The following is a 26,281-nucleotide window of genomic DNA, read 5'->3' on the forward strand; positions in this document are numbered from 1 at the left end:
CTAGAACTGTTTGCATTGCCATCTAACATTTGCGGGCGGAAACTAAGTTAAGGTCCTAATATATTTCTCTTCTCGAGACGTACCCACCATTTGCCAGTTACCCTGGTAAGACGCATAGTGAATAATAATGACGATAATTTGCATTTCTTGACTAAGCGATAACTTATAGTGTGGATATTTGGAATATTTGTTCGCTCGAATATTTGGCAAACGATCGAGCCGTCGGTGCCCGGCGCCAGCTTTAGCCTCGAGATTTCGGCGTGTTCTCGTTGCTCGTAATGATACGCGAGCAAGGAAAGACCGATAGCGCTCGCATTCCGCGACTGCATTTCTGCAATCCGGCGGCGCCAAGCTCGTCGTCGCATGCTGTTACTGTCACCTGCTGCTCCTAAAGGCGCGTCTGTAAATTTTGCGCCCTGATTTTTGCCGGGCGCACGAAAACAAGCCGAGATATCGCGCGTGATTGCGGTCGCTCGAGATGCCGCTTTTATTTACGTCGCCGTTCTTCTCGTCATCGTCGTCGTTGAGAAAAAAGTATCATGCGCAGCGGCGGGACAATAAAAAGAGCGCAACAATGCATCACCGTGCATTCGGGGATTAAATCGGGATCCCTCGAAAACACGTCGTTAGGCGTTCCTTCTTTTTCTCGCCGAGACCTCTTCTTATACTGCTACGGGGGAGTAATGGACCAATAACACCGATCACGATCGCGTCCTATCACTTAAATATCATTTATTTCTTTTGTGTTTCGTCGTCGGTTATAAATAAGTTGTGGCGCGGCGACAACGCAGAACGCGTTGGCCGCACGTATCATATATACACAGATGGAAATTCAACTAATCCCTCGTTTACGATTATAGCAATAATTTAACGGCGCTATGACTTAACGGTACTAAGAGACACATATTCGTTAATACGTGTGATACTACGCGCACTTGGGAATGTTCTTATGTACAAAGTAGCTGCGCACGGTATTGATTAAGGATCATCGTCGGTTAGGTCTCCGGGAATGACAAAATACTGAGAGAACGTTCTTCCATTAACCCACTAACGAGCGCAATTATAATACAAAGAATTCTAGAGGAATCTTATGATAGCTTTTACATAAAAATCATGTCAACAATTTAGCTTCTGGGAAAATTGGATGCTGAGAAAACGATTGGGTACCGCTAAAATTAACTCGCGATTGAAGTTTTGATTCCAGAAACGAAACACTAGCCGTGAAAGGGGTTAATTGAGCGCGATTACCGCGACTGTTCCCAGTAGATTTTCCGACACGCGCGATAATACATCAATCCTTAACCATCTTCTGCCTCGTGGAAAATCGTTGGAAAGCAGCAACTGTCCCGAGGCAGATCCCAAAGAAAATCGTCAACGGCATCCGCAGCGATCCGCGATCATGTCCTCGTACATCTTCAGCACGACGTTTTCGTTGTCGTCATAGAAGAGGATGCTGGTGCTCAGCAGCTTAGTCGGCACACAACAGGGTCTCTCGACGCCCTTCACTAGACCCATCTCGTGCACGATCGCCTGTATCGTCGCATGATTCGTCGGCCGTTGGTCTTGCCGAAGTGGTGGCTCGCAGACGCCCTTGCATTGATAAGCGGAATAGCCAGCCGGCGCGATGATGGAGGAGGATAGGCCGATGTCGCGGAAATCTACGTAGAGCTCGTGTCTGGTGCACTCACCGCTCGTGCTGTTCTGTTCAGGAGTCGTTGCGCCTTGATCGCTCGTCGTTGATCGTGTCAATCGACGTTCTCGCGCGACCGATCGCCTCATCGACCTGTCGCGCATCGTTTGGCCAAGCCTCTCACGGAACGTGGCTCTCTCATAGATGTCCATCGACGTGAGGATCCTCGTTTTTCTCGACGACACGATCTTGGGCGAGCGTTTCTTCAACGACACGGTATCGCGACGACGACGTCCGCTCGTCACTTCCAACGTCAATGTTCCGGGTTCCCGTGGAAGACCGTCGTAACGAGAAGGACTGCCGTCCGATTTGTCCTCTTCGTCACGTCTTCTCTTCTGCCTCTTGAATAACTCCGGTTCGCGTCTATTCTCCAGTCGTGCCTCCTCTAACTGACCCCGTTGTCGTTTGTGTCTTCTGTAACGCTTTACGCTGTCGTAGTTGTTTTCCAAATCGAGTTTCTGATTTTTTGCATCCTTCTCATAAGCGATATCTTCCGCCTGTTGGACATCTTCGATGTCCTCTTGGTTGCCGTAAACGTAATAGCGACGTTCGACGTTTGTTACTCCGGATTGGCTGCGATCACTCTTATTGTCGTCAAAGAGCACCAATATCGGCTGCTTGTTGTGATGGTAGTCGTTTCGACGTGAAAACTCCACCGCCACCTCTTCGCCGCCGTCTTTGAATAAGGTCGACGCAGTTACTAGCAGACCTAAATTCGGTTCTCCGTTCATCCACCTAAGAACGGCTTGCTTCACGTTGAACACCTGTACAAAACGATCCGTTTGTATCATTAATTGGGCACTGATTAGAAATTGATTATATACATTCAAAAAAATAGTTTTATACTCATAGCGAAAATTATCTATATATTAGAAATTAGTTAAGAGAGATAAATGACTAGCAAACATTGCAATATTATATATGGTTTGTATTTAATCAATACAGATAATAGAAACAGAATTTATGTCTGAACTACTTGTAAAATTTAATAAAAAAGTCTCTGTGTGGCGTCCATCTAGGTCAAGACCAGATTAATAATTGATAACAGGATTTAAATTTTCTTTCAGTTATTGTTAGAATACAGTTGTAAATCTACGTACTACAGACAATTTTCTAACAGATATAAAAAACCGATAAATTTTGACTATGGCATTTAGAATTCTACCTAGATCAGCAAAAGATTTGAGTATAGAGATTGGACAATTTTTCCTGGATATGTGATTAAGGAAAAATCGGGATTCTTATTTCGTTATTTCCATATTTTGTTATTTAAATTTTTAATTATTATGTAAAATGTTGGCAACAATACGTCGGTCTTATTGTAAGCTCACCTGCCAACCAGAAGCGTTTGCATCGATATAATAAATTTGGATCAATCTATGAAGATCCGGCATGTCGAGGCTTTGGTCGTCCAAGACTTGATATACGCAGAACCTTATCTACGCAGAAATCAAGCGAATATTTCAAACACTTGAATTATCCGAGCGTACATTACGAGAGATGAATTGACGCTGACTGTGCCAGTCGTTACGAGAGATGAATTGACGCTGATCGTGCCAGTCGTTACGAAAGATGAATTGACGCTGATCGTGCCACTTACCGGATAATAAGGCGGCATAAATGTCAACGGACGTACGTTCTTCAGAGGTATTTTCTTCCGATACAGATGCAGCTCGGCCTCCAACACTGACTCGTTCACCTCCAGACCAGAGATGTTGAAGAAGAAGAAGTGCGATAGGGAGCTATCTAAACGCGAATGAGAAACAATGCCGTTAGGTGAAACTTCGATCGTAAGCACGCTTTTTAAGCTGATTGAAATCAAGTTACCCCGCTCAATGAAGCTGCGAACGACCTTGGCATTGTACGGATTTCGGCCTCGCGTGACCCCGCTGGGGTCTGCGATGGTATTGTAAAGCTCCATCATGAATTGCGGCGGCACTTTACGATGAGCCAGATTCTCGCTTTGACTCCGAATGCCAAGAATCTGCAACGTTATCGTTTTCACTACGCGTTTTCACAAACGCGAAGTTCGATCGAGTATTCTCTTGTTGTTACGGAGAATGCTAGAGCGAATCGAACTTGAGCAGTTTATCATATAACGCAAATCGTGGTTGCGTGAGATTTTTGCGCGGAAGAAACGATCGAAAACGATCTTCACGGTGTATCGTACTTGAAACACAATGAACGTCGTAATACCGCGTTTACCGTAAAAATAATAAGTACATACAAGTCACGGTGATACGCCTTCGTCTACGAGATTCGAATCGTCATTAACAATACGCGATGTCAGCGTTGTGCGTATCAGAAGCACGTTCAATCACGACACGATGCCTTAATCCGTAACTTGAGATAGTCATTATCACACAGACCTCTTGTATTTTCTGCAGGGCTTCGTCTCGTCGGGGTGCGTAGTCGTTTTCCTCCGTCAGCTGACCGAAGAACGGCCACAAGTTTCCGAGCTGTTGTTCGAAGTCATCCCTGTCCTCGAGAAAATCCGACGGATACGAGTTAACGTCACTCAAAGACGTCAATGAGAACAGTAGCACTAGCAAACAGGAAACGACGCTTCTCGTCATTACCATCGGCAAGGATCTACGTGCGTCGCGAGGAAAGATCTACCTCGGTAAATTCGCTGAGATGGAACCGTCGATGTCGTTCTCGCGCCGAACGAACCCCCTCAACTCACGACAACAGGTATACCCGACTGTCTCGTGTCTCCTTTCACGTCTTGATCACGGGAAATTCGCGCGGAAAGTATATCGGTACCGTCGTCGTCGTCGCCGTCGTCGCCGTGGCCGTCGCGCATCGACTATGCCTTCATCACGATCCAGGGATGAGAGCGCCTTTTCCCGAGCTCGTCCCACACCTTATCAGCGCGGAAGGAGAGATAAGAGAGGGAGAAAAATAATGAAAGAGCGACAGCCGCACGGAGACTTTGCCGAACGAGATGCTAAGTGGCATATGGGAGGTCTTGGCCGCGAGGAGTCACCTTTATGCTATGCCGGGAGTTGCCTCCCCCGCATTGCCTCTCCGCAATATTCGCTCCTCTCTCTCTCTCTCTCTCTCTCTCCCTCTATCGTTGGACACAAACCCGACGCGACTACGCGTTTTAGTAGTAACATTTTCGCCATCGTCAACATTCTTTGGCCCTTTAACCCAGTGGCAGATCACTTGTGCACGAAGCGTGCGTACGCGTTCTCGTTGAATTTATTTATTCGAACATAAGTTATACAGTACGCTCGTAAAACGGTACACTGTAGAAATTTGATTGCACATTTTACGAGCGACTTACTGCCTATGACATTCAGTTCAATTTATTACCACGATTAACCGGACTTTACAAGCGTAAATGCGTAAATCTGTTCGAGTACTACGAAATTGTCGAAATTAAGCAAAATTACAACGATTTTTCGTTGTCTAAAATGGGAAATTTTTGCTTTAAATAAAAATTAAATTAAAATTAAATTTTAAATTCTTGTAAATTGAGAAAAAGCTTTTGTGTTTAGAGCTTTGTGCTATTATATAGATCTTTGCTTAGTCAAAATTATCGCGCGTACGAATAAAATATAGTTTGGATATTCTCAAATTTAATACTAAGTGCTCTCCTGTATACGAAAAAAACATAATTTCTTTGGCTTATTTGCAAGAGAAATGATTTACAAGCTTCCTGCAATAACCAATTGGATTATTTGAGATCGATGAAAGAAGTGGGACTTGAAAACGACTGAGAAAAATTGAGATACAGTCGCGTTTCGACGATGACAGTGTGTGGCTATTAAAAACAGCGCTTCCTAAATCTTGCGTATTCGTAAGTGCCGAGTTATGTAGCTTGTCACGCAGCGATATTTAGACGGATTGACGTACGATGTTGACGATGCCTATTGTTTTCTAACGAAAAAAGCGCGAGTATCGCTGGTTTATTTTTGGTGAGGTTCCGTTTAGCTTCTGACTCGCACTCTCGATCCTTTTTGCGTCACGTTGACGATAAACAATCACGGATGGAGCCTTGCAGGATGCAATAAGGAATTCTTCAGTTGTTAAACGCGCTATAGAATGTTCACTGCGCTTGTTACGGAAGATTTCTACTAATTTTAGCGCATAATCGATACTCCAACGTAGTTCGTTTGGTCAACAATTTTCCTTGTTGTCCTGCTAAATTGGAATAATCAGGCACTAGAGAGAAGAATCAGTTCGTCACGTTAATTAAGGGTACAATACAGAAAACTACATAATAAATTACAAAATGCGGTTCGTTGGTCTCGTTTCTTCCGCAAAGTGGCCTCATCATCGCGTTAAGCACACCAGGATTGAGAACATGCACGATGCGTGGACGAGTCTTTGTTATATAGGGTCTCGCTTTTCTTACACTCCGTGGGAGACACATCATTGATTTATTAGCCACATGAATTAGTACATGACGTACTTAGGAACATGAGTATGCGCACAAAGTATATCTAAACACACTGTCATATTTCTCTGTTTTTCGTCTTCGATCCGAGGAATCGACGTGACTCACATGGAAACCGTAATTTCAGTCTAGACACAGGCACACTGAGTGATCTGGATTATTTCTCTCTTCGCACCTCGTCGGGTTCTAAAAACATGAATTTTATTGTACCTATAATCCTCTGGACATTTTAAAAAGTACTTGATCGAAAATGTACGACCTCCGAGGTCTCATCTCTGTTTCTTTTGGTGCATTCTCGTCGTTCTTCGAAAATATATCGAGCGATTTATAGACTACGAAGATAAATGAAGGCACATTCATCGCGTGTGGAGTTCTAATTATAAATTGTCGTGGAATCTCATAGGCCGATATTTTGGTTAATCCTGCTGTTCCGGTCCAGTTTGCTTGACTCACTTTTATTTTTTTCCAATAACTATTTCTAACACCCTTCATTTTGCTATTTTTAAATTTTTCATCAATTTTCCATATTTAAATAAATCTTTACACAACACGATTGAAGCAAAAAGAAGTTTATTTAAGTTTGGATGTACGCGAAATGTGAATGGAACAGTATTATATAAATCAGGATAAAAATCGATGAAATACCTGTACTCGTGCACCTTAAATCTGGCTGGTGTGCAAGAGTGCTGCTTCGAATATAAACCGGCCAGACATCTGGATGGCTCCTTTTTGTCGCGCAAAAGACACGTTTCCGTTTCATTTCCCGGGCACGTACCGACGCATTGGCCGACGTTTATTTGCTGTCGGGAACAACAGAAGTCAGGGTTGAAATCGTCGCGCGAAAAATTGATAGCAACGATTGCCGGAATGCGGAGAACGACAGATGTATTTAAATGAAATATTTCTTACTCGGATCACGGGTCTGACGTCGGTCGTGTTTGTGCCCTCTTTAATCGTCACTTCACTGTAATCCAACACGGTCTCCATATGATCCATTCTGTGACAGTTACCGGCGCAACCGCATTTCTCAATTATTTGATAGACTTCGTCACCTTGAAATTATATTGCGAATCTCAATTTGAGTGACTGTCAAGTAGTCTCAAGTGTGTGCGCGATTTCAAGTTTCAATTTGACGTTATGCGGATGCTTACCGTTTGGTCCTTTGATGCTAATTGTACTATTCCGAACTGGCTTGCAACCCAGATCTTGAAAAGTGCAAATGCAATGTTAATTTATACTGGCAAATTACTCCCAACGCGCGTCCAACAGAAATGGAAATATTAGAGATTTTTTAATTGTTGATTTGTCGAATCATAGACTATTACCTGCTGATAATCGGGGTATATTACTTGCGTTTGCTATCTTTCAGTTAGGACTCTGATGATACACGGAAAAAATAGTATGACTGACTCACACATAAATCTGACTAATTAGATTTATGTGTGAGCCAACCATACTGTTCTTTTCAGTGCACAAATCTCGTACCTTTGCCGCAATGTCCAGTGCAAATCCCGACATCCATGACGGCCTGATGCGGCGTGCCAAAATGCATATGATGAATGTAGGATTCCCTTTTGCAAGACGCCTCTGGCGAGCATTCGCACCCGTCGATAGTTTCTATGACGCGGACACCCTGCAACGTCGACACTCTCTCCAATTTCGCGGCCCTCGCTCGACAATGGAAATCCGATGAACATTTCTGGAAAAGCCAGATGGAGGAAACACCTGTGAATAATCACTGCGGAAAGATGAATACCACATTATGGAAAATCAAGTTCTCAAGCGCTTAAAAATGATTACGCCGATTTTCGTGTGCCTGTCATTTAAAAGGATTAATTTAAAGGAAAGATTATTCTCATGAATTCTCTCTTGCGTCTCACAACTGCGTTTCCACGTTGTTCTCGAGAAACGCGCGGGTTCACCGTTTCAATAAATTCTTCCCGGCGCTGCCTATCCGTCCGCGCATAATTCCCAAGGCGCATAATTCCGGATTTAGTGGCTGGACACTCCGGCGCCGTGGTGCGGTGACCTCAACGATTCGACCTTCGAAGGACGCAAAACATATCGCGTACTCGGCTCGCTCTCTCTCGTGCGTATTTCGCGTGCAACGCCTCCTTCGCGCCGTCGGGGGGTCCGACTCGCCCTGTCCCGGGTGTAGCGTGGCTGCTGTAAAACTCGTATACCACCGATCGGATTGCGTCACGTGACGAAAATAGCACTCTCCCGGCCAAAGATCCGGGAAGATATACGGGAAGGACGGGTGTTTGTCTTCGGAGAATCTTCCCTACGAGATCCGCTTCTCTTCGGCGCGGGGAGACTCGCATCGGTCGGCTTTTTGCTAAAAACGAAGTTCGACGGCGAAGCCGTTCATAATGTTGGACTATTTATATCGCACGCACACACAGTGGAGCTTTGCGACACTTGAAACAGTCGCAACAAAATGCCGTTGGTCGAATGTAGTTTTTGCACCGGAAAAAACGGATCGTAGGATATGCAAGATACGCTCGATGTACCGCGCTGATGTTATCTGCCTTTATTCGCGTTCAATTACCCGATCCGGCTCCTGCAGATTGTTAGTAATAACTGAAATAATCGAAACGAGTTGTTATTACGATAGTGAGGGAGTTTGTTCGCCAAGCTATGGGAATTCAAGGAACAATTTACGGCTTGCGAATTCAAATCGCAATCATCACCGAGTAGCTAACAAAATTTACATTCCTTGCTTTAACGGCTGTACATTCATGAATTGCGAATTATTATACGGTCATTACACACGTCGTAGTATTACTTCCTTAGCCTCGAACTTCGGTCGAGCGTGATCGTCGTCGGGACGGCCGACGAGGAGTTTTGCATTCCGCGCTTGACGCAAAAGCTGCGTACACCCACAGAAGTACACCCACAGAAGTTACAAATTACCAGCGAAGATAGGAGATATTCGGTAGGTGCCGTGTATTATTCGCCGTAAAAGTCGCGAAGATCGTACGATCGCGCGATGCCTGGCGTGGCCGCATTCCAACTTGCTATTGGTTGATCCTGCGCCTCATAAATCTGCACGACGTTCCAACCTTTTTCGCCCTTCGCGTAGCCCTCGGTTACACACGCTCACCCGCGTCCTCCGAGTCGTGGCGATGTCGCGTTGTCTCGTCGAAATATTTGAGCGAGCAATCAGGCATGGGGCATAAAAAAATAGAGTTTCCTTTAACCTTCCCTCCGAGCGACCCCGCACGTCCTGTTCGCGGTCTCTCGAATGTCCCACTGTCGCAAAATTGTCTTTAATTCTGCGAAATTTGATCGTGCTTTAATAAAGACGTTTCGTATGGTATAAGCGAACCCGCCATTCATTATAGACGACTTTTTTACATCATTTATTGAAGCAGCTTAAAATTTAATAAAGTTTTGTCATTTTGTATATTCAAGTATTTCAATATTTCGGGGGGCGAAAGAACACTCGTCTCTTTTAAATTTTAAACATATGGAATATTTCGATGATACTTTTATGATAGTTTGTTAGAATAATAGTAAATCGAAGACTTCTCAAAACTATTTTGAGTTTTATTAATGTCTCTTATATCTCACGTTTTTGAATATTAATTATAATTTTTTAATTTATACGTGTTCGACAAATTACCCTCATTTAGGTTCGATAAAGCTCAATGCAGCAGTAACGGTAGCAACAACAAAAGTAGTGCTTTTTATGGTACCGTTGGTTCACAAGGGTGAAGATCAACCCGTGATGTTTTTACATCAGATGCACCCTGCATTACGCGTAGTCACGTAGGTTCTGTACTGCATTCTTGCCGAACAATCCGGACAATCTGGAGAATACTCGCGTTCAAAATTCAACGTTTGATCGTTGTTGATTGCTGCTGCTGTTGTTGTTACTGGCTGGTGTTGGGAGTCATCTCATTACATGGACATATCTTTATGGATATGAAATTGAACTACATTTATGGAGGTTTGCTTTGAATATTTACGTCTTTTTAGATTTGATTCTCACTGGAAGTTTGAAATTGTAACCGAAGAACTCGATGAGAGACCGAGAAGAATATCTCATCGGTTAGATTCATTTCATTTTACATTCTTTGCGATTATACGACAATATAAATAATCCAACAACACAGATTAACTTATTTTTAATTTGTGTCCTTTGACTAGATGTTTTTTCTGAGGAGTCTGTGTTAATCGCTTACGATTGAAACAAGGAAGAAACTTATTATGAGGACTTACCTGCACCGCTGGCCGGCTTGCGTCTCCGGGATCGTCGGACACATGTCGCGGGCATAATTTTCGACAATGCCCGGCGTCGATTTGAATAACTTCTCCGGATATTCCTGGAAAATTGTTCATCTCACGTACGTTTCACTATTGTAGATGATATACGGAATATAGAATATAAAATTACGATTATGAAAGAATGATACGTCTGAAAAGACGTACAGCCAACAGTTTAGATATGAAATACCCCTCAAAAGCGAGAAAACTCATTTGGGACAGTCGGGACTTCGTCGAAATGAAAAAAGGGATAAGTCCCGGAAGATGGGGAGACATAATTTTGCCGAAAAGCGACGCGCCGCTAGATTTATGAGTTATATAGAATTAGAGAAGGCGCCAGCGAGTCCTAAGAAGGGGTGGTGCCGGAGGGTGGGCGAATCCGAGTGTACAACTCTGCTATTTTTGGCGCGAACGCGTGGGACTTGGAATGCGGGAGTACATCGATGTGATTCACGTTTCCTCGTGTCCTCACGCATACGCGGGCTTTGCCACCTTTCCTTTTTTTCCCGCCAACTCGCATAGCAAATACTTTCGCGCGACAGACGCGCCGCAAACGGTAGGACCGACGCGTGTCGTAACTCGCTGTTCGACGGAAGATAGGAAGAAATCATTGTGATCACGTGCTTTACATTAAAACTGTATGTAAATCAGTAAAACGTAAATAAAATAAAGACTATAGTTCATTAAAAAATAATTCATCTATATGATTTTGATATAAATATTTAATAGAAAATACACGTATATGAAAACATTTTATATAAGACATTGGAAATATATATTTATTATAAATATCGTTATAACAAAAGTTTATTATATATGATTATTATGAGAATTATAAAGATATACACGTTTATCATAAATATATACTTTACGACGTATATGATTTAAAAGGGACTAGAAAGGACTTTACGTGACGATTTGGATCATTCTATGTGGTGCTTTAATCGAAATATTAATTACGACTAAAACATTCAACCGTATAATGGGACTGTATAGGATCTTCTTTGTAGACGGTTAAAGGTCACGCTGTTCAATTGGAAACAATAAGTGGACGAGATAAATCAACGCGGCAGACGCGCGATGTAAAATCCCTGCCCGAATCAGAAACGTTATTAGAGGATTCTTTTGGTGAGAGAAAGAGAGAGAGAGAGAAAGAGGGGGAGAGAGAGGAAGAACCGCTTCGCGCGTACGTGATACGTTGCACGCGTACGTTGCTGGGTCGCAAATCTGACGAACCTGTCTGACACGCAGATACACCGTAACCGGATGTTCCGTCCCCTCCGCCAGGTCACATTAATGTCCATTGATTAAGCACAGAGTATCAATTCGCGATATCGCGTACGCGATAACAGCAGAAATAATGTTCTAACGATTAACAAACGCATACCTCCTCGAAAATTTCTTTCGCGAATCAAGAAACACGGTATTGTTTCGTTTATATTTTTTACTATGGAAATCTTTATGTTGAGGAATTTTTTCTCTCGGCACGAAATTTGCACGAAATCGAATTTGAAATATTTTTAAGTTTTAAAATTAAACAGTAATTCAATCTTAATACGACAAATATTTTTAATAGATCATTGGAAAATTGAAAATTGTCGATATACATGTTTATATATATATATATATGTATATATAATTTTTAAATATTTGTATAATTTAATATTTAATTATATATACAACATATGATTTTAGTATTGTGGAATTAAAAGTATCAAGAAATAATCAACGTTTCACACACTCACCGTATCCGACGTCGATCATTTTCTCGTGCCGAGCGCAGCACGTGTGTTGTCGCGGCTCTTCTGAGTGCACCTTTCCCTCGTTCCCTGATTCCTTTTCGCAGAAAACTGAGCAACAAAAGAGAAGAGATCATAGGTAAACGCATCAAGATTCAAAATGCGAAACAGGTTGTTTTATCTTGTGGATAACGGCGAAATGAGGATTAAAATCAGAATAATTTAGGTAACACTATTTTTTATTTATGAATAGAAAAGGAAAGTGAATATTGCGCAAATTTACAATACGACAAATATCTTCTTTATTCCGAGATCAACTCATTTATTAATCAAAATCAGAACTTTTGCTGTATATTCAAAAAGAAAATAGTTCTGAATACACACAAGCGCAGATATCTCGTCGTGTGTATGTTCCTTTTTAAAGTTTATCAGAATTTACTATATCACACACATGCAGAATCTAACATTTATCACTATCTACATCATTTAGATGACTGGATGGGAAGCGGGAAACTAATAAGGGAAACTAAATCAAGAAAAAAAGAAAATCGCTGCAGAATTACCTAGTCGCAAATTAGCCACGCAAACTACGGCGAAGCCGACGAGGACGGCCCGCCATCCCCTTGTGCTTTGTACACGCATCTGATACTGATATCGAGCGAACGGTGAACGGATATTGCAATTAACTTTCTTTCGCAATTAACGTAATACGCGTTGAAAACGCCAAGAGATCGCGTCGCGAGTCGCTACCGGAGGACGATCTTCTACAACGCGAATGGCATACGATATCAAATGACCGAACGATGGTTCGCTGGTCCGCGTCGAGTATCTCCTTGCGACGACCAGCACCGATCTCCCTTTTTCTCTGTTTCTCACGGTATCATCGCGGCTATGACTAGAACGGACAATTAATCGCGCTCGATATTCTCTTCTTAGTCGCGCGTGCGGTGGACTCGTAGACACGATGCAGCCAGTGCAAGGGCGAGATCGCAAGGAGATCGATCGGCGATCGGTTCCGGTGCTCTGCCCACGCGGCTTGCGATCTGCGAGAAGACTGGCCGTCTGCCGTAGCCGCTCGATCTCGCCGGAGAGACGTCCGGCTGACAGGCGGATCTCTATTAATCTCGTTTGGTACGGGAACGTCGGAGTCCGGCCCGCCTCATGACGGACGGGTCGTCCATCACTCGCCAGCGCGCCAAGCCGGTCGGTCGCATCGCTCGACTTTATGTTCGACGAGTCCGCGCCACCCGTTTCGATTGGCCGCGAGACTTTTTAGGTTACATCCCGGACGAACAGTAGGAGTAGACACGATATATGTCCACGTGGACGAGCGAACTTGTCAATATTTGTCAATGCGACAGTAGGACCCTCCGTTTCTCAGAAATGTTTTGTCTCCTAAACGAGCCGGCGTGTTTACCAGGTAGTTAAACGTCGTAGCGACTTCGATCTCGCGCTCGAATCAAATTCCGCCCTCGACGGATTGCCCTGAAGACTCTTGGTTTTTGCTTCGGACGAGCGGAGGAAATGGGAATCGTACTAAAAGTATAAACCGGGTGAGTGAGAAAACGACGAGAAGAAATCAGAATTTACCGGGGTTCGCGGAAAATTTCATTTATTATTTTGTTATTGTGCAATCACGGAGTATCTTAGGATAAAGTAATAGCGCTTAGCCGGTCTCGTTCCTTCTGCAACTGGATTTCCAGCTGCGACACCACTTGCATTTGAACTCTGGCTTGCGCTGTCGATCGGTCATCCAACGTGTGCTCTGTATTTAAGTGTCTGCAATATTTCACAATTAATTCCCGATTACGCGATAGCGTAGAAAAAAGTTTCAGTATTGGTATTGACAGGAATGTGCAAGATTATATCATTATATATCACCCCGCGCGTATATATCATTTTTCGTCATTGTCGATTTGACGCGAAAAATCCTATTTCATGTTAAACACGCTCGTCCAATAATACCTTTTGCACCTACGTATTCGTGCGCATCGTGGAATCCGAGGACCACGGGAAAGAAGACAAAAAAGAGCTGACTATTCATCCTCTTGCGTACCTCCCGTGTTTTTTTGCCACGCCACCATGAAGAGCGCGGCGGGGTGTTCGTCCGGCTGCATCATCGCCTCTGATTACACCGGGATGTCTCTCGTTCCTGCCTGCCCTCCGCGCTCGTTAACACACTCCATTGCTACTGCCAAGATCGTTGAGTCCGAGAGGTCATTATCATTACTTATAAATTACCGCGTGCGAATCTCAATTTCGCTCAGTGCCCCGAGCTGCAACCTGCGGGAACGTTATTTGACAGAACGTTCAATGGTGTGCTTAAAGGGAGTGCGGAACGGACAACTCTACTGGATGACAGTTACGCAAAAGAGAGAGAAAGAGAAGGAAGGAAAGAGGGGAAACGCGTTTATCGTAATTCTGAATTAAAAACCCTCCAAAACAAAAGATTTTAATAAGTCTATAAGTAAGTATATTAATAAGAAAGAAAAATTTAAAATAAAAATATAATAAAAGATAAAAATATAACAATCGTTGACTAAGTATGACTCAAAGAATTACATGTATCGGATTTATCGCTAAGAGTGGTATCGATGATTGAATAGCTTTTCTTTAAATAAGTGAGTGACTTGAATTTCCGAACAGTTCTTCCAAAGAAGAACAAAGCGGAGAAAAGTAGACTCTCTCACACACGCTTAGTCAAGTATCACGATGAGCTAATATAAAGAATAGTAAAAAAAGCAACCGATTATATAATCTCTCAGATCGTTCACAGTAAGTGAATTTAGTATTTCGCATTATGGCGAGATATGTTCGAATTAGAGAATTTTATCGACAGAAATAGAAATATTAGTATAAGAGTGAATATATTATTCTTTGATGATCATAAAAGCAAGCTGGAAGAATGAAAAGTATGTGCATGAGTCAGATACTGAATGACGGATACTCTAAACATAATCCAAGGATCTGGATTTATAGTGTGTGGGGTGTTTCTACCTTTATTTTTGCGATTATCTTTGGCCAAAAATATATCTGTATAATACATCTCACCAATATGTGTTTCTATATCGAATAAAAGCTTTATTAAAAGAAAATACTGCTTTTTAACTTCAAGAGAAACCACTTCTAAATTCATTTTAAAAACTATTTGAAATAATTGAAGTTATTTCAATATTAAATATAATTATTTCTATTAATAGACGATCAATACATGCGCAATTAGATGCTTAATATTCTGACTTGATCCTGAAACACATTTTATGCGGAGAAATTGACCTAAAACGATTTCACTGACATTATTTTGAAATATGATTACATATGTAATACGTCTGCTCAAGTTTCTTTCCGAGATACGTTAATTTAACGGCACTTGTGAAAAGATGAATGAACATATAGTCGTAATTTTATTTACAATTAATTCATACGGTAAGATTTCCCTTTTAGTTTCCCTTTCTGCACGAGATAAATAAATAAAATTCTAAATAAGTTACGGACTACAGGTTAGTGAAGCCATCTTTGAATGCAACGAGTATTGCAATCGATCCTAAAAATCGATTATCAAAATCGAGATATATCTCGATTCGCGCCAATCGCAACTACTATCGATCTTTTTTATTTAGGTTAATCCAACTGATGCATTCGAGTGTTAGGTGGGGGGAAATCGCAGGATATGTGGAACCAATACTGAGAGAGAGAGAAAGAGAGAATTGACGCATTCGATGTCGCACGTGGACGACGAGAGATTTTATTTACCGACACTAACCTAACACGCGCTCTTTCCTCTTATTAGATAAATTAAATTTTCTTCAGATGGTGTGAAATACCATCCATCTTTCTAGATTTTATAGTAATGATTAAGAGGAAAAATATAATAAATAATTATTAAATAAATAAAATCCTCTTATAAAATAGGTAAAAATCTTCAGACTGTCAGAAACAATTATTGAATGAAAAAGGAATATATATTTTTTGTAGAATGTCTGCTAAATCAAGAAAAAGTTTATCACCATGGTTACAATGCGACAAGTGTCAAAGCGTCTTAACACAAAAAAGTTTATCATTACATGAAAATGATTGTCCACCTTGCTTGGAAAACGTAGAAAGAGAATATTCTTTTATTCTCAATGGAATTTTGTACAGCACTGTAGAACTTTATCAACCCCAAGGTATGAAATCTAATTTATGTAATTCTTGTTTATTCTTGTTTATTATCTATGTAATTCTTTATATATTATTTTAATCAGTGATATATGTCACAGAATTACCAAATCATATTTCTGAGAAGACATCTATTGGTATGGTATTTATATCATCATCTGCTATGCAAGTATGCAATATTGCAATTGGTGATGCAGTCGTAGTTGAGACTAACAATGCTAAAGTTGTTAAGACTGCTTTTCCTACCAATGATACATGTTTAACAAGTGCTTCTTTAACAAAGCAAGGTATCTTGTACATCTTAACACAATTCTATAAACTTCTATTTATTCTTGTTATTTTAAATATTTTTACATTTCTCTTCATTTCTCTTTCTCTCTTCCATATTTTTATATATATTTCATTAATTAGTAGAATGAATAAATGAAGTAAACTTTATTTACTTATTTATAATGTACTATTAATTGTTCATTTTAGCTATTGACTTAGATAATTTGAATGGACCAATGAAAATATATTTATTGGAAGATAATATTCATATCGCTAAAGAGATTGTACTTAAACAACTAAGTAAACATTCAATATGTGAAAGTATAGCCATAGAAGTTGATATTATTCTAAAATGTTTTAATGAGCACAAAATATTCACTCTTGGTAATAGAGTAATGATTCCATTTTATGGAAGGAAGCTAATGTATGAAACTGTTCAAATTAAAACAGAGGATGGAAAAAAAGCACAGATAAAACCAACAGCTGAAAATAATCTGTCGACGGCTTTAGAGAGGATAAATTTGGAAACTAAATCCTCAGAAATGACATATTTTAAAGCACTGTATTCAACCAAATGGACAATACTTCCAAAGAAGGAAGTTGAAGAAAGTAGTCCGAAGAAAACATACAAAATTAATGATATAGCAGGATACGATGCCCTTATATCCGATATAAGAGATATAGTTCAGATAGGTATTGGTAAATACAAAAGTGTCAAAAATTTTGGTGCCAATAAAGGAGTGTTACTGCATGGTCCCTCTGGTGTTGGCAAATCTTTAATAGCTAACGCCATAATCTCAGAATGCAATGCAAAGACATTCATTGTTTATAGTTCGGATATTTATAGCAAGTCTATTGGCGAGACGGAAAATAGACTCAAAGAAATTTTTAACAAGGCAATATCAACTGCTCCCAGCATAATACTGTTGGAAGATTTGGACAGCTTGTGTCCCATGAAAAGTAACAACACTACAGATCACGAGAGAAGAATCCTTGCGCAGTTAACGGCACTGTTTGACGATTTGCACAGCACAAAGAGCGACGTATTAGTTATGGGTACAACCTCGAAACTATATTCCGTAGACAGTTCTCTGAGGAGGCCCGGTAGAATAGACGTAGAGTTTGAAATTTATGTACCAACTCCAAACATGCGTTTGGAAATATTGACGAAATTAATTTCGAAGATTCCCAACACTCTTTCGGAACAGGATGTGCAGGTTCTCTCGTTAAATACACATGGCTTTGTTGGCGCGGATTTACACGGTTTGTGTTCCAAAGCGATATTCAGTGCGGTGAAACGCCAAGAGAGAAAGGCCCTTTTCGAAGAACATGCATCTTTCGATATTGAGCCAATAGTGGCGATAGAGGATTTTGATTGCGCCTTGATTACAACGAAACCTTCAGCTATGAAGGAAGTTCTGGTGGAAATACCAAGTGTAAAATGGTCGGATATCGGTGGACAGAAAGATTTGAAGCTAAAATTGAAACAAGCCGTCGAATGGCCTTTAAAGTTTCCTGATGCATTCAGGAAAATGGGTATTACGCCTCCGAAAGGCATTTTGATGTATGGACCACCAGGATGTTCGAAAACCATGATCGCGAAAGCTCTCGCCACTGAAAGTAGAGTGAATTTTTTGAATATCAAGGTAATTTGAAATGTGTGTGCGTTTGCATTAAATATATCACGGGATTGCTTCCAGGGTCCGGAATTATTTTCGAAATGGGTCGGTGAGTCTGAGAAGGCTGTGAGAGAAGTTTTCCGAAGGGCGAGGCAAGTAGCACCGTCAATCGTGTTTATCGACGAAATAGATGCATTAGGAGGCGAGAGAAGTTCATCTTCCGGCGGTAGCGGTAGCAATGTGCAGGAACGAGTACTGGCTCAATTACTGATCGAACTTGATGGCATCGTTGCTCTGGGAAGCGTTACGCTGGTAGCAGCTACTAATCGTCCAGATAAAATTGACAAGGTAATTTCTCATATATTGTTGACTGAAATATATTTGGATAGCTCTGTGAAATACAAAATTAACTACAAGAACTGGTCTTTTGACTTCATAGACTTTAGAGAAAAAAGGAAAAAAAATGTTAAAATTCTATTCTATTTTAATAACGTATTAGGTTGTCTAATCTTGATTGAATTCGATTTAATTTGGCAGTACAAAAATTATTTTGTCATTTTAATTTTATCAGGCGCTTCTCCGACCTGGACGACTAGATCGTATAATATACGTTGGACTGCCGGACGAGGAGACTAGGCAGGAAATATTTATTATAAAATTGCAAAAGATGCCGATCGCGAAGGAGGTGGACGTTACAGACTTGGTTTGGCGGACGAACGGTTATACCGGTGCAGAAATTCATGCGATATGCCATGAAGCTGCTATGAAAGCATTGGAGGAAAATATTAATGCTGAAACAGTCACAAAAAAACATTTCGAAACTGCATTAACACTTATTACTCCTAGGACATCTTCCTCACTAATAAAACTTTATGAAGATTATAGAAATAATGTTTTATGATAATCACATCAAAGAGTACGAATGGAATGTATTCTTATTGTTCAACAATAAAAATATCAAAAGTTTTTTTGAGTTTTAATATATATTTTCACTATGGGAGTAAGGAAAAAATATATTCTCCTGCGGCGTAGTCTATTCAGGCACGATATTTAAAACGTGAAATGTTTGGCTAACCAATCACATTTTGCTTTCGTTAAAACAAGCGATTAGTTATTCTTACCAAAAAAGCTTTAAGCTTAATTTATAATGTGCTTTTTGTTTTCTCTTTCTTTTTTTTATCTCTTCCCGCGTTGCCGCGTCCTGTGGGCAGGAGCCATATGAATACAGTAGCGCGCGTTCCAGATAGTATATATTTCAATGATGTTTTCTCACTCTAAAGGTGCCTTTACATGGGAGCATCGAATGTGAGCGTTAAAGCGGTAGCCAATTAACGTGCCATTTTCCGCAAGAATTACAAGTATACTTTTGGGACCTGATATGTTGATTGGCTAACGCTTTAACGCTCGACGCTCGACGCTTCTATTTAAAGGTACCTTTGGGTACAAACGGAATGCAAACGGAATAGCGGAGCGCGGAACGCGAGTGGAACCAATCACGAGCATTCCACAGTTTTCGCTCGTGATTGCTTCCGCTCATGATTGGTTCCGCTCTCGTTCCGCGCTCCGTTATTCCGCTGCATGGGTTTGCAACCTAATTTTTTGCACTAGTTTAGCAGTGCAGTTACAAAGAACAGACCTTTAAATTATATCGTGTAGAGATTTTCCTTGGTACCAACATTATCCCCTCTACTTTTCCGGAAATTGTCGCCTAACCTCTCTTGGCTTTAGGTTCGTTGTGTGCAGCCTTCGTAATTGGATTTTGGAAAAAAAGTGTTAAGACCTGTAAGGACCTTGCATGTGCATGAGAAAAAATTCCATCTACAATTCTATTGACTTTACCATACTCGTTAATATCGTGAAATATTTACATGTGTTTGTCACTTAATATTGTTTATATAGGTGCAAACCATAACTATGGCGGACGTTTTGGACATTGATAATGCCGAGGAATTCGAAGTCGACGATGAAGGCGATCGTAAGTCGCGTTACTTCAATTCTTTCAAGTCCGGATAATTGTACTATGCTACATAACCTCAATCTCAAATTTAAGTTTTTGGGCGCACTCAATTAGTATTTTATGTAATAAACATGATTAATACATGTCTAATTGAGCTTATACTTTTAGAGGGTATTGCTCGTCTTAAAGAGAAAGCGAAGAGAAGGAAAGGTAGAGGTCATGGTGCCGAGTTAGTATCAACAAGAGATGATGTTGGGCATTATGAATCTATGAATTTGGTTGAAGAAGATGATAATGAACCTGGTCCTCAAAGATGTAAGATTATGTTATTTGTAGTTACGTTAATTGGTTTTCACTTATACATATTATTATTCCCCCTTTTATTTGATTATTTTAATATTGTAAACTTATAATAATTTGTTTCATATTTGTAGCTGTGGAAGGATGGATTTTGTTCATAAATTCTGTGCATGAAGAAGCACAAGAAGATGACATTCAGGACAAATTCTCTGAGTTTGGCCAGATCAAAAACTTACACTTGAATTTGGACAGAAGAACAGGATTTTTAAAAGGTTACGCATTGGTAGAATATGAAACTTTTAAGGAAGCTCAAGCTGCAAAAGAAGCTTTGAATGGTACAGAAATCTTGGGACAGGCTATTTCTGTTGATTGGTGTTTTGTAAAAGGACCAAAGAAGTGAGTAATTTTGTATCATTATACCTATTTTAGTAATCTCAAATTACTATTGCTATATAAAATTGTGTTTATATTAATATAAAATATATCCATTATTAATATTTAATATATCCATTACTATAGGATCAGAAAAAGAAGTCACCGAAGGCGATGAGTCCCATAATATATGCCCAAACTATAATTATTATCATTATTGTGTGTGACTAAAGCACTTCTATAAAAAAAAAATTTTATATTTGATAAGCATTCTGTAAATTCTTAATAGAAATCATTTCTGACAAGATTAACTTTATATGTAGTGATAGAAATGTAAGAATTTCGTGCAGATAATCAATAAATAAAGGATATCATATAGTTATTGTCTATTGTACTTACAAAAATATTAACTATTGCAAATATAACTTGATTTCTTTCATGTCATATCCTGTTTATTATCCATCCAGTAATATTATTTTTTAACTTTCGTTCGTTATTGTATCTTAAAAATCCATACGAAATGTTTTATTTTACAATAATTTGCGTGAAACATCCTGTATATTTTCTCAATCTTGTACTTTTTCTGTAACATTTAATATTCAATACACACAATATAAGTTCCTTTTTACATAAATTATAAAAAACCAGTAGCGTGTAAAATAACATTTTAGTACATATTCATAGAAGTATGAAATGTAACCATCTTACGACGAAATAAAGATAATACTCTCCAATTTCTTTTCGTACATGTAATTTTTTAGAAAGGCTATCTATCTGTGTTTCACACAGATATATAGTATTTGTTGAAAAATCAGAGAAAGTATGTGAATAATGTGTATTTATTATACAAAAGTACCTTATTAAATAAATGACGCGACGAAGCATATTAGGCATAATAATTTAAGTTTGCTTTCTTCTTTGCTTGAACTTCATTAATAGCTTCCATTAGATCTTCATGAGTAACTGCTGTCGCATTGCGTCGTAACGCTATCATACCCTGTAAACATGTCACATTATAGTCATTATTACAATAAATAATATGTGAGTCGGCTAAATTTAGCTATTTATGTATAAACAGGACGGTGATTGAATATATGACTAGTAAAAAAAAATTAATAATTATAAAATTAGTAAAAATGAAATTTTAGAATTAATTTGATCTTGTTAAGAGTGATTCGTGGCACTGTCTCATTTAAGGTCAACTTTAATTGGTACTTTAATGATTGTGATCGTACCGCCTCTACGCAAACAGCTTTGCATTGTGCTCCATTAAAATCGTCCGTGGATCTTGACAATTCCTCGAAATTCACATCTGGCGACATGTTCATCTTGCGCGAATGAATCTGCATGATACGTGCTCTCGCCTCCTCGTTGGGATGCGGAAATTCGATCTTGCGATCCAATCGGCCGGATCTCAGCAAAGCCGGATCCAAAATATCTACTCTGTTTGTGGCAGCAATAACTTTGATGTCGGCAGTTGAGCTGAAGCCGTCCAACTGATTTAACAGCTCTAACATGGTGCGCTGTACCTCTCTGTCGCCAGCCTTTTCTGAATCGAATCGTTTCGTACCGATAGCATCGAGTTCGTCTATGAATATTATAGCCGGTGCCTTTTCCTTGGCTAATGAGAATGCGTCTCTAACCAATTTCGCTCCATCACCGATGAACATCTGTACCAATTGTGGGCCAGCAAGCTTCAGGAAAGTGGACTTCGTTTGGGCGGCGCAGGCTCTAGCCAACAGAGTCTTCCCAGTTCCTGGCGGGCCGTAAAGCAAGACACCCTTGGGCGGCTGAATTCCTAAATTCTCAAATTTCTCTTTGTGCGTCATAGGCAGCACAACTGCTTCGATCAGTTCTTGAATCTGTTTATCCAGTCCACCGATGTCGGAGTATTGTTCTGTTGGACGTTCGTCTACTTCCATAGCTTTGACTCTGGCGTCGTACTCGGCCGGTAGAGTCTCTAACACGAGATAACTATCTTTGTTAACTCCAACCAGATCACCTGGCTTCAGCGCCTCGGCATCGACCAAACCGATCACGGGAAGGAAGTAAGTTTGACGCGTAGAAGTCTTTATAACTGCGCACTTGCCCTTACGCTGTGCGTCTAAATCGACTACTGCACCATCTTCTTCTCCCATATCCTGTGGATCGACATCTAGCAGCTCGATAACATTGGAAACCAGATATGGTAGAGTCTTGTTTACTTTGATTTTCTCAGTATTCTCCTTGATCTTATCATTCTGCGCCTGTAGCTCATGGGTTATCCGCATCACTTCACTCTTCATGATCTTGATTTCATTATCCAGAAGCCGCGTGCGCGACACAATCTCATCGGTAGACATTCGTAGAACATCTTCTCCTAAAGTCTCCTGTAAAAGATGCAATAATTCCATCATTGCAAAATCCTACTTAGTAACAAAAATCCAAGAATTTACTGTTAGTTTGAAATTACAGATAAATAATTATCTATAAGAATTTTTATATTTTAATTGCAAATAGAGGAAATTATTTTTCTTAACTCAATAGCAGTCTTTATTCATGTAATTTTTATATTCAGACTTGGTCTTAAGTCAATCTACTTCAGAATCTTAAAATCCTCAAAATCTCTTAAAGATTCATATCTAATTAAAACTATTAAATATATATGTGTGTATGCAAGCACATGCAATTTATATAAATGATGAAATTAAATATTAAAAGACAAAATAACATTTTAATCTTATTTTTTCTAATTTTGAGGTATAGCTGATAAAATAAAATATGCCATAAAGGAATTTAATTAAAATTCTCCTTGCATTTCTTGAGACTTAATTATTGATTAGAAAATGTTAATCACCCATTGTTTATAAAATCCTTCTATTTGATTATATTGGAAAAACAATTCAACAGCGTAATTCAATGATATGTAATTTATAAATATTCTGCAATTTCAGAGTACAGTATAAGAATATATGTGAGGGAAGGAAGAAATTATATGGCAGATATTTTTTGTGTAAATACAATATAAATAAACGTTTGATTACAATGTAAATAAACGTTTCTTTACTTCCTTTGTATTTAATGTGAAAAAAACGTTTGATTTCTAGGAGAGGAAAGATGGAAAATTAAATTCTATGAAAGAGAGACGAAAGGGACAGTAAAGAAAATAGATCTAACAAATGGAGAAAATCAAAGGTAAGAATTTAATTAACAGAGATTTGTGATTGCAAGATATACTATAATACTGTACGTTCATCTAGATGTGCTTGTCATTCGGTACCATAACCTACAAAACGTAAAATCGCTCTTACTTCTCCGTCTTCCCAGATCGATTTATCCTCCAACGTAGCCATTTGGAAGCTTTAAAAACCTTCAGTGGAAAGGTTCTTTCCGAGAAGCTGGCTGTTTTGCCTTGACGAAAACTCTGAAGGCACGAAAGTAAATCACGTCTATCGGACAACTTCGCTAAATTTGCTGATCGCCAAGTGACACCAACGCAATACGAGTAGCTCAGGATTGTACCGACCAATCTTTTCCATGTTTTTCATCGTAATACGATGAAATTCCTGTAGATGACAGTACATGTCGCATTGTGGCCTGCAGGTTGATTGATGCGATTAGATCGAGTAACAACATGAAAATAATTGCATTAATAAATTTAACGGAAAATATGAACGCGCGTAATGACTGTCTGAAGAATTTAATTTTCCTGAAGTACCAAAAGATTTGTGCTGTTATCGCAATATCATCAATATTTCGAAAAACAAAAGAGTCTTCAGCGTTTCGCGTATTTCGGATTCGCATCGGACAAATCAAATGAATCACTATGATTGGTCGGTTCGTTCCTTTACTATAGCAATCGCTACAACATTCACGGCCGTCGTTAATCATGGCGCAGGTTGCGGAGTAGTGTGTGGGTGTGAGTGGCCGTTACTCGTGAATTCTCGTGATTTCGACTCGCCATAGTTGAGCCTCACGTCTCAATCATCATTACCAGGACTGCCGAAAGTAAATTTCGTGTTCGTGTTATTGCGGAATGTCGTTAAGTAGCCGCGAGAAGTGAATATTCCCTGGAGCGGGTTACGAGCAAAGTCTGTGTACATTCGTCACGTAGCGGCAGTTCGGGTTTCTCGTCGTTGTGCTGCACAACTTCGACTCGCCAAGGGAGTCTCGCATGTGAATTATCGTTGAATATAACAGAAGGTATGGCATAGTTACATATTGCTGAAAGTAGGTATTAGATATTGGGAATGACGAGTGAAATTTCTCGACTTTTCTCTCATGGCGAGCCTCGCGAATTGTTCGAATGGAACGTCGTGATTGGTTGGGACGCGCAACGTCTTGTATCGAGTCTACTTATCATTCAATCGTCGCGCTATCACACATTAACAATCGCGTAGCGAATTACACGCGTAGTGAGTGGATTCCAGCCTTCCCGCATATATTTCGCGATTTCGACTCGCCGAAGGCGACCTTCGCCTACGTGTCATTATCGCCGGCAGTGCCAAAAGTGAGTTACGCGCATTTGTTACAGCGAAGTGTCGTTAAGTAGTCGTCGAAAGTGAATGTCTGGCGGAACCGTCGGGAGTGTCGAGTCGAAGTTTCTCGCATTCATCGCACCTAATGGCAGTTCAGAATTCAAATCGCTGCCCTTTACGTTCTTGGCTCCCTGAAGGAGACGCGCGAAATATCGTCGGGAATACAAAGATTAACTTTTGTGCGTATGTTGCCAGGAAGTGTCGTTAAGTGGCCGAGGAGATATTTTGCCGAACTTCAGGAATCTTCGAGGGCAACTGCGCTCGTCGTGTTATGGCAGTTCGGAGTTGCACATATCGCCGTGAGCTTGCAGATGACAATATTGAGTTCTGATCATATTGGTGAGTAAATATTAATTTCTCATTGAAACATGAGATTAATCAAGGTTGTACTGTAGATTTCAAGATTACGTCTATATAAATTGTTTACGTATTGTCTACGCGATATGTACAGTCCTTTTTTATGTAGATGACGTAAACTATGTAGAATATTGTAAATTATATTAAAATATCCAAGAAAGATTAATTAAATTATGACAGTTGCAGTATCTATTTTGAGTATTAATTATAAATGTAACGTTTAAATAAGATAAATTACAAGATAAATAAAAATTAAAATTTTCATTTCATTATGTGACAGATTAGTAGATTTAATCCTGAAGGTAAAAATATCATGAAAGAATTCTATGAACTCTAACTTGTTTAGGAAAAAACGTTCATAAATTTATATATTAGAATTTTAAATAAAAATATAAATTTTAAATATAAATATGATATATTATAATATGATATATTATATAATAATATGATGTATATAAATATTAATGATATGATATATATAAATATGATATATAAAATATGAATAATATGATATATATAAATATGATATATAAAATATGAATTTTAAATAAAAATATAAATTTTTATTAAAAATTTATTCTTTAGTAAGCTATACGTTCTTACGTGAGTATATCTCGCACAT

General features: G+C 39.6%; 6 protein-coding genes across 8 annotated transcripts in view; 3 read left to right on the top strand and 3 right to left on the bottom strand.

The window, feature by feature from the left end:
* Positions 1-712: 712 nt before the first annotated feature.
* On the bottom strand, positions 713-4,660 carry LOC116843845 (bone morphogenetic protein 10-like). Its single transcript, XM_032814677.1, has 5 exons — positions 4,060-4,660; positions 3,518-3,674; positions 3,291-3,436; positions 3,022-3,129; positions 713-2,454 (listed from the first exon to the last, which is right to left on the bottom strand). The coding sequence occupies exons 1-5, from the start codon at positions 4,270-4,272 to the stop codon at positions 1,372-1,374; spliced, it is 1,707 nt and encodes a 568-aa protein (XP_032670568.1). The 5' UTR covers positions 4,273-4,660; the 3' UTR covers positions 713-1,371.
* Positions 4,661-6,226: 1,566 nt separating this feature from the next.
* On the bottom strand, positions 6,227-13,005 carry LOC116843847. Its single transcript, XM_032814680.1, has 8 exons — positions 12,673-13,005; positions 12,116-12,220; positions 10,326-10,429; positions 7,584-7,797; positions 7,250-7,303; positions 7,008-7,150; positions 6,744-6,898; positions 6,227-6,284 (listed from the first exon to the last, which is right to left on the bottom strand). The coding sequence occupies exons 1-8, from the start codon at positions 12,749-12,751 to the stop codon at positions 6,227-6,229; spliced, it is 912 nt and encodes a 303-aa protein (XP_032670571.1). The 5' UTR covers positions 12,752-13,005.
* A 1,552-nt stretch (positions 13,006-14,557) lies between these two features.
* Positions 14,558-19,122, top strand: LOC116843844 (ATPase family protein 2 homolog). 3 transcript variants are annotated; one of them, XM_032814676.1, is made up of 6 exons: positions 14,558-14,576; positions 16,085-16,275; positions 16,354-16,554; positions 16,745-18,183; positions 18,238-18,504; positions 18,728-19,122. In XM_032814676.1, exons 2-6 carry the CDS (start codon positions 16,086-16,088, stop codon positions 19,055-19,057), a joined length of 2,427 nt encoding a protein of 808 aa, XP_032670567.1. In that variant the 5' UTR covers positions 14,558-14,576; position 16,085; the 3' UTR covers positions 19,058-19,122. The 3 variants fall into 3 exon arrangements, with proteins under 3 accessions (XP_032670567.1, XP_032670565.1, XP_032670564.1); XM_032814674.1 differs by lacking the exon at positions 14,558-14,576 and adding an exon at positions 15,764-16,021; XM_032814673.1 differs by lacking the exon at positions 14,558-14,576 and having other exon boundaries at positions 15,764-16,275.
* Positions 19,123-19,717: 595 nt separating this feature from the next.
* Positions 19,718-21,163, top strand: LOC116843888 (RNA-binding protein 8A). Its single transcript, XM_032814772.1, has 5 exons — positions 19,718-19,938; positions 20,056-20,131; positions 20,282-20,428; positions 20,548-20,809; positions 20,933-21,163. Exons 2-5 carry the CDS (start codon positions 20,071-20,073, stop codon positions 20,961-20,963), a joined length of 501 nt encoding a protein of 166 aa, XP_032670663.1. The 5' UTR covers positions 19,718-19,938; positions 20,056-20,070; the 3' UTR covers positions 20,964-21,163.
* Positions 21,164-21,606: 443 nt separating this feature from the next.
* On the bottom strand, positions 21,607-24,283 carry LOC116843887 (26S proteasome regulatory subunit 6A-B). Its single transcript, XM_032814771.1, has 3 exons — positions 24,076-24,283; positions 22,021-23,154; positions 21,607-21,782 (listed from the first exon to the last, which is right to left on the bottom strand). The coding sequence occupies exons 1-3, from the start codon at positions 24,115-24,117 to the stop codon at positions 21,672-21,674; spliced, it is 1,287 nt and encodes a 428-aa protein (XP_032670662.1). The 5' UTR covers positions 24,118-24,283; the 3' UTR covers positions 21,607-21,671.
* Positions 24,284-25,530: 1,247 nt separating this feature from the next.
* LOC116843894 (neuronal acetylcholine receptor subunit alpha-7-like) overlaps positions 25,531-26,281 on the top strand; it is a 225,540-nt gene continuing 224,789 nt past the window's right edge. The window contains exon 1 of the mRNA XM_032814786.1: positions 25,531-25,641. The gene's annotated coding sequence lies outside the window, so the exon portion shown is untranslated. The remainder of the gene's footprint in view (positions 25,642-26,281) is intronic.

This window comes from Odontomachus brunneus, unplaced genomic scaffold (genome assembly GCF_010583005.1).
Source record: "Odontomachus brunneus isolate Ranch 3 - 2012 unplaced genomic scaffold, Obru_v1 Obru_scaffold_036, whole genome shotgun sequence".
Classification (NCBI taxonomy): Eukaryota; Metazoa; Arthropoda; class Insecta; order Hymenoptera; family Formicidae; genus Odontomachus; species Odontomachus brunneus.

Coding starts and splice junctions, on each gene's coding strand:
- LOC116843844 (XM_032814676.1), top strand. CDS start 16,086: ATGTCTGCTAAATCAAGAAAAAGTTTATCACCATGGTTACAATGCGAC. Junction 16,276..16,353: donor AGAACTTTATCAACCCCAAG/GTATGAAATCTA, acceptor TATTTTAATCAG/TGATATATGTCACAGAATTA. Junction 18,505..18,727: donor GTCCAGATAAAATTGACAAG/GTAATTTCTCAT, acceptor TAATTTTATCAG/GCGCTTCTCCGACCTGGACG.
- LOC116843847 (XM_032814680.1), bottom strand. CDS start 12,751: ATGCGTGTACAAAGCACAAGGGGATGGCGGGCCGTCCTCGTCGGCTTC. Junction 7,304..7,583: donor CACTGGACATTGCGGCAAAG/GTACGAGATTTG, acceptor GCACTTTTCAAG/ATCTGGGTTGCAAGCCAGTT. Junction 7,151..7,249: donor TAGCATCAAAGGACCAAACG/GTAAGCATCCGC, acceptor TATAATTTCAAG/GTGACGAAGTCTATCAAATA.
- LOC116843888 (XM_032814772.1), top strand. CDS start 20,071: ATGGCGGACGTTTTGGACATTGATAATGCCGAGGAATTCGAAGTCGAC. Junction 20,132..20,281: donor AGTCGACGATGAAGGCGATC/GTAAGTCGCGTT, acceptor TTATACTTTTAG/AGGGTATTGCTCGTCTTAAA. Junction 20,429..20,547: donor TGAACCTGGTCCTCAAAGAT/GTAAGATTATGT, acceptor TCATATTTGTAG/CTGTGGAAGGATGGATTTTG.
- LOC116843845 (XM_032814677.1), bottom strand. CDS start 4,272: ATGGTAATGACGAGAAGCGTCGTTTCCTGTTTGCTAGTGCTACTGTTC. Junction 3,437..3,517: donor TCGCAGCTTCATTGAGCGGG/GTAACTTGATTT, acceptor ATTCGCGTTTAG/ATAGCTCCCTATCGCACTTC. Junction 3,130..3,290: donor TTATGCCGCCTTATTATCCG/GTAAGTGGCACG, acceptor ATTTCTGCGTAG/ATAAGGTTCTGCGTATATCA.
- LOC116843887 (XM_032814771.1), bottom strand. CDS start 24,117: ATGGCTACGTTGGAGGATAAATCGATCTGGGAAGACGGAGAA. Junction 23,155..24,075: donor CGATCTGGGAAGACGGAGAA/GTAAGAGCGATT, acceptor CATCTTTTACAG/GAGACTTTAGGAGAAGATGT. Junction 21,783..22,020: donor AAGCTGTTTGCGTAGAGGCG/GTACGATCACAA, acceptor ACATGTTTACAG/GGTATGATAGCGTTACGACG.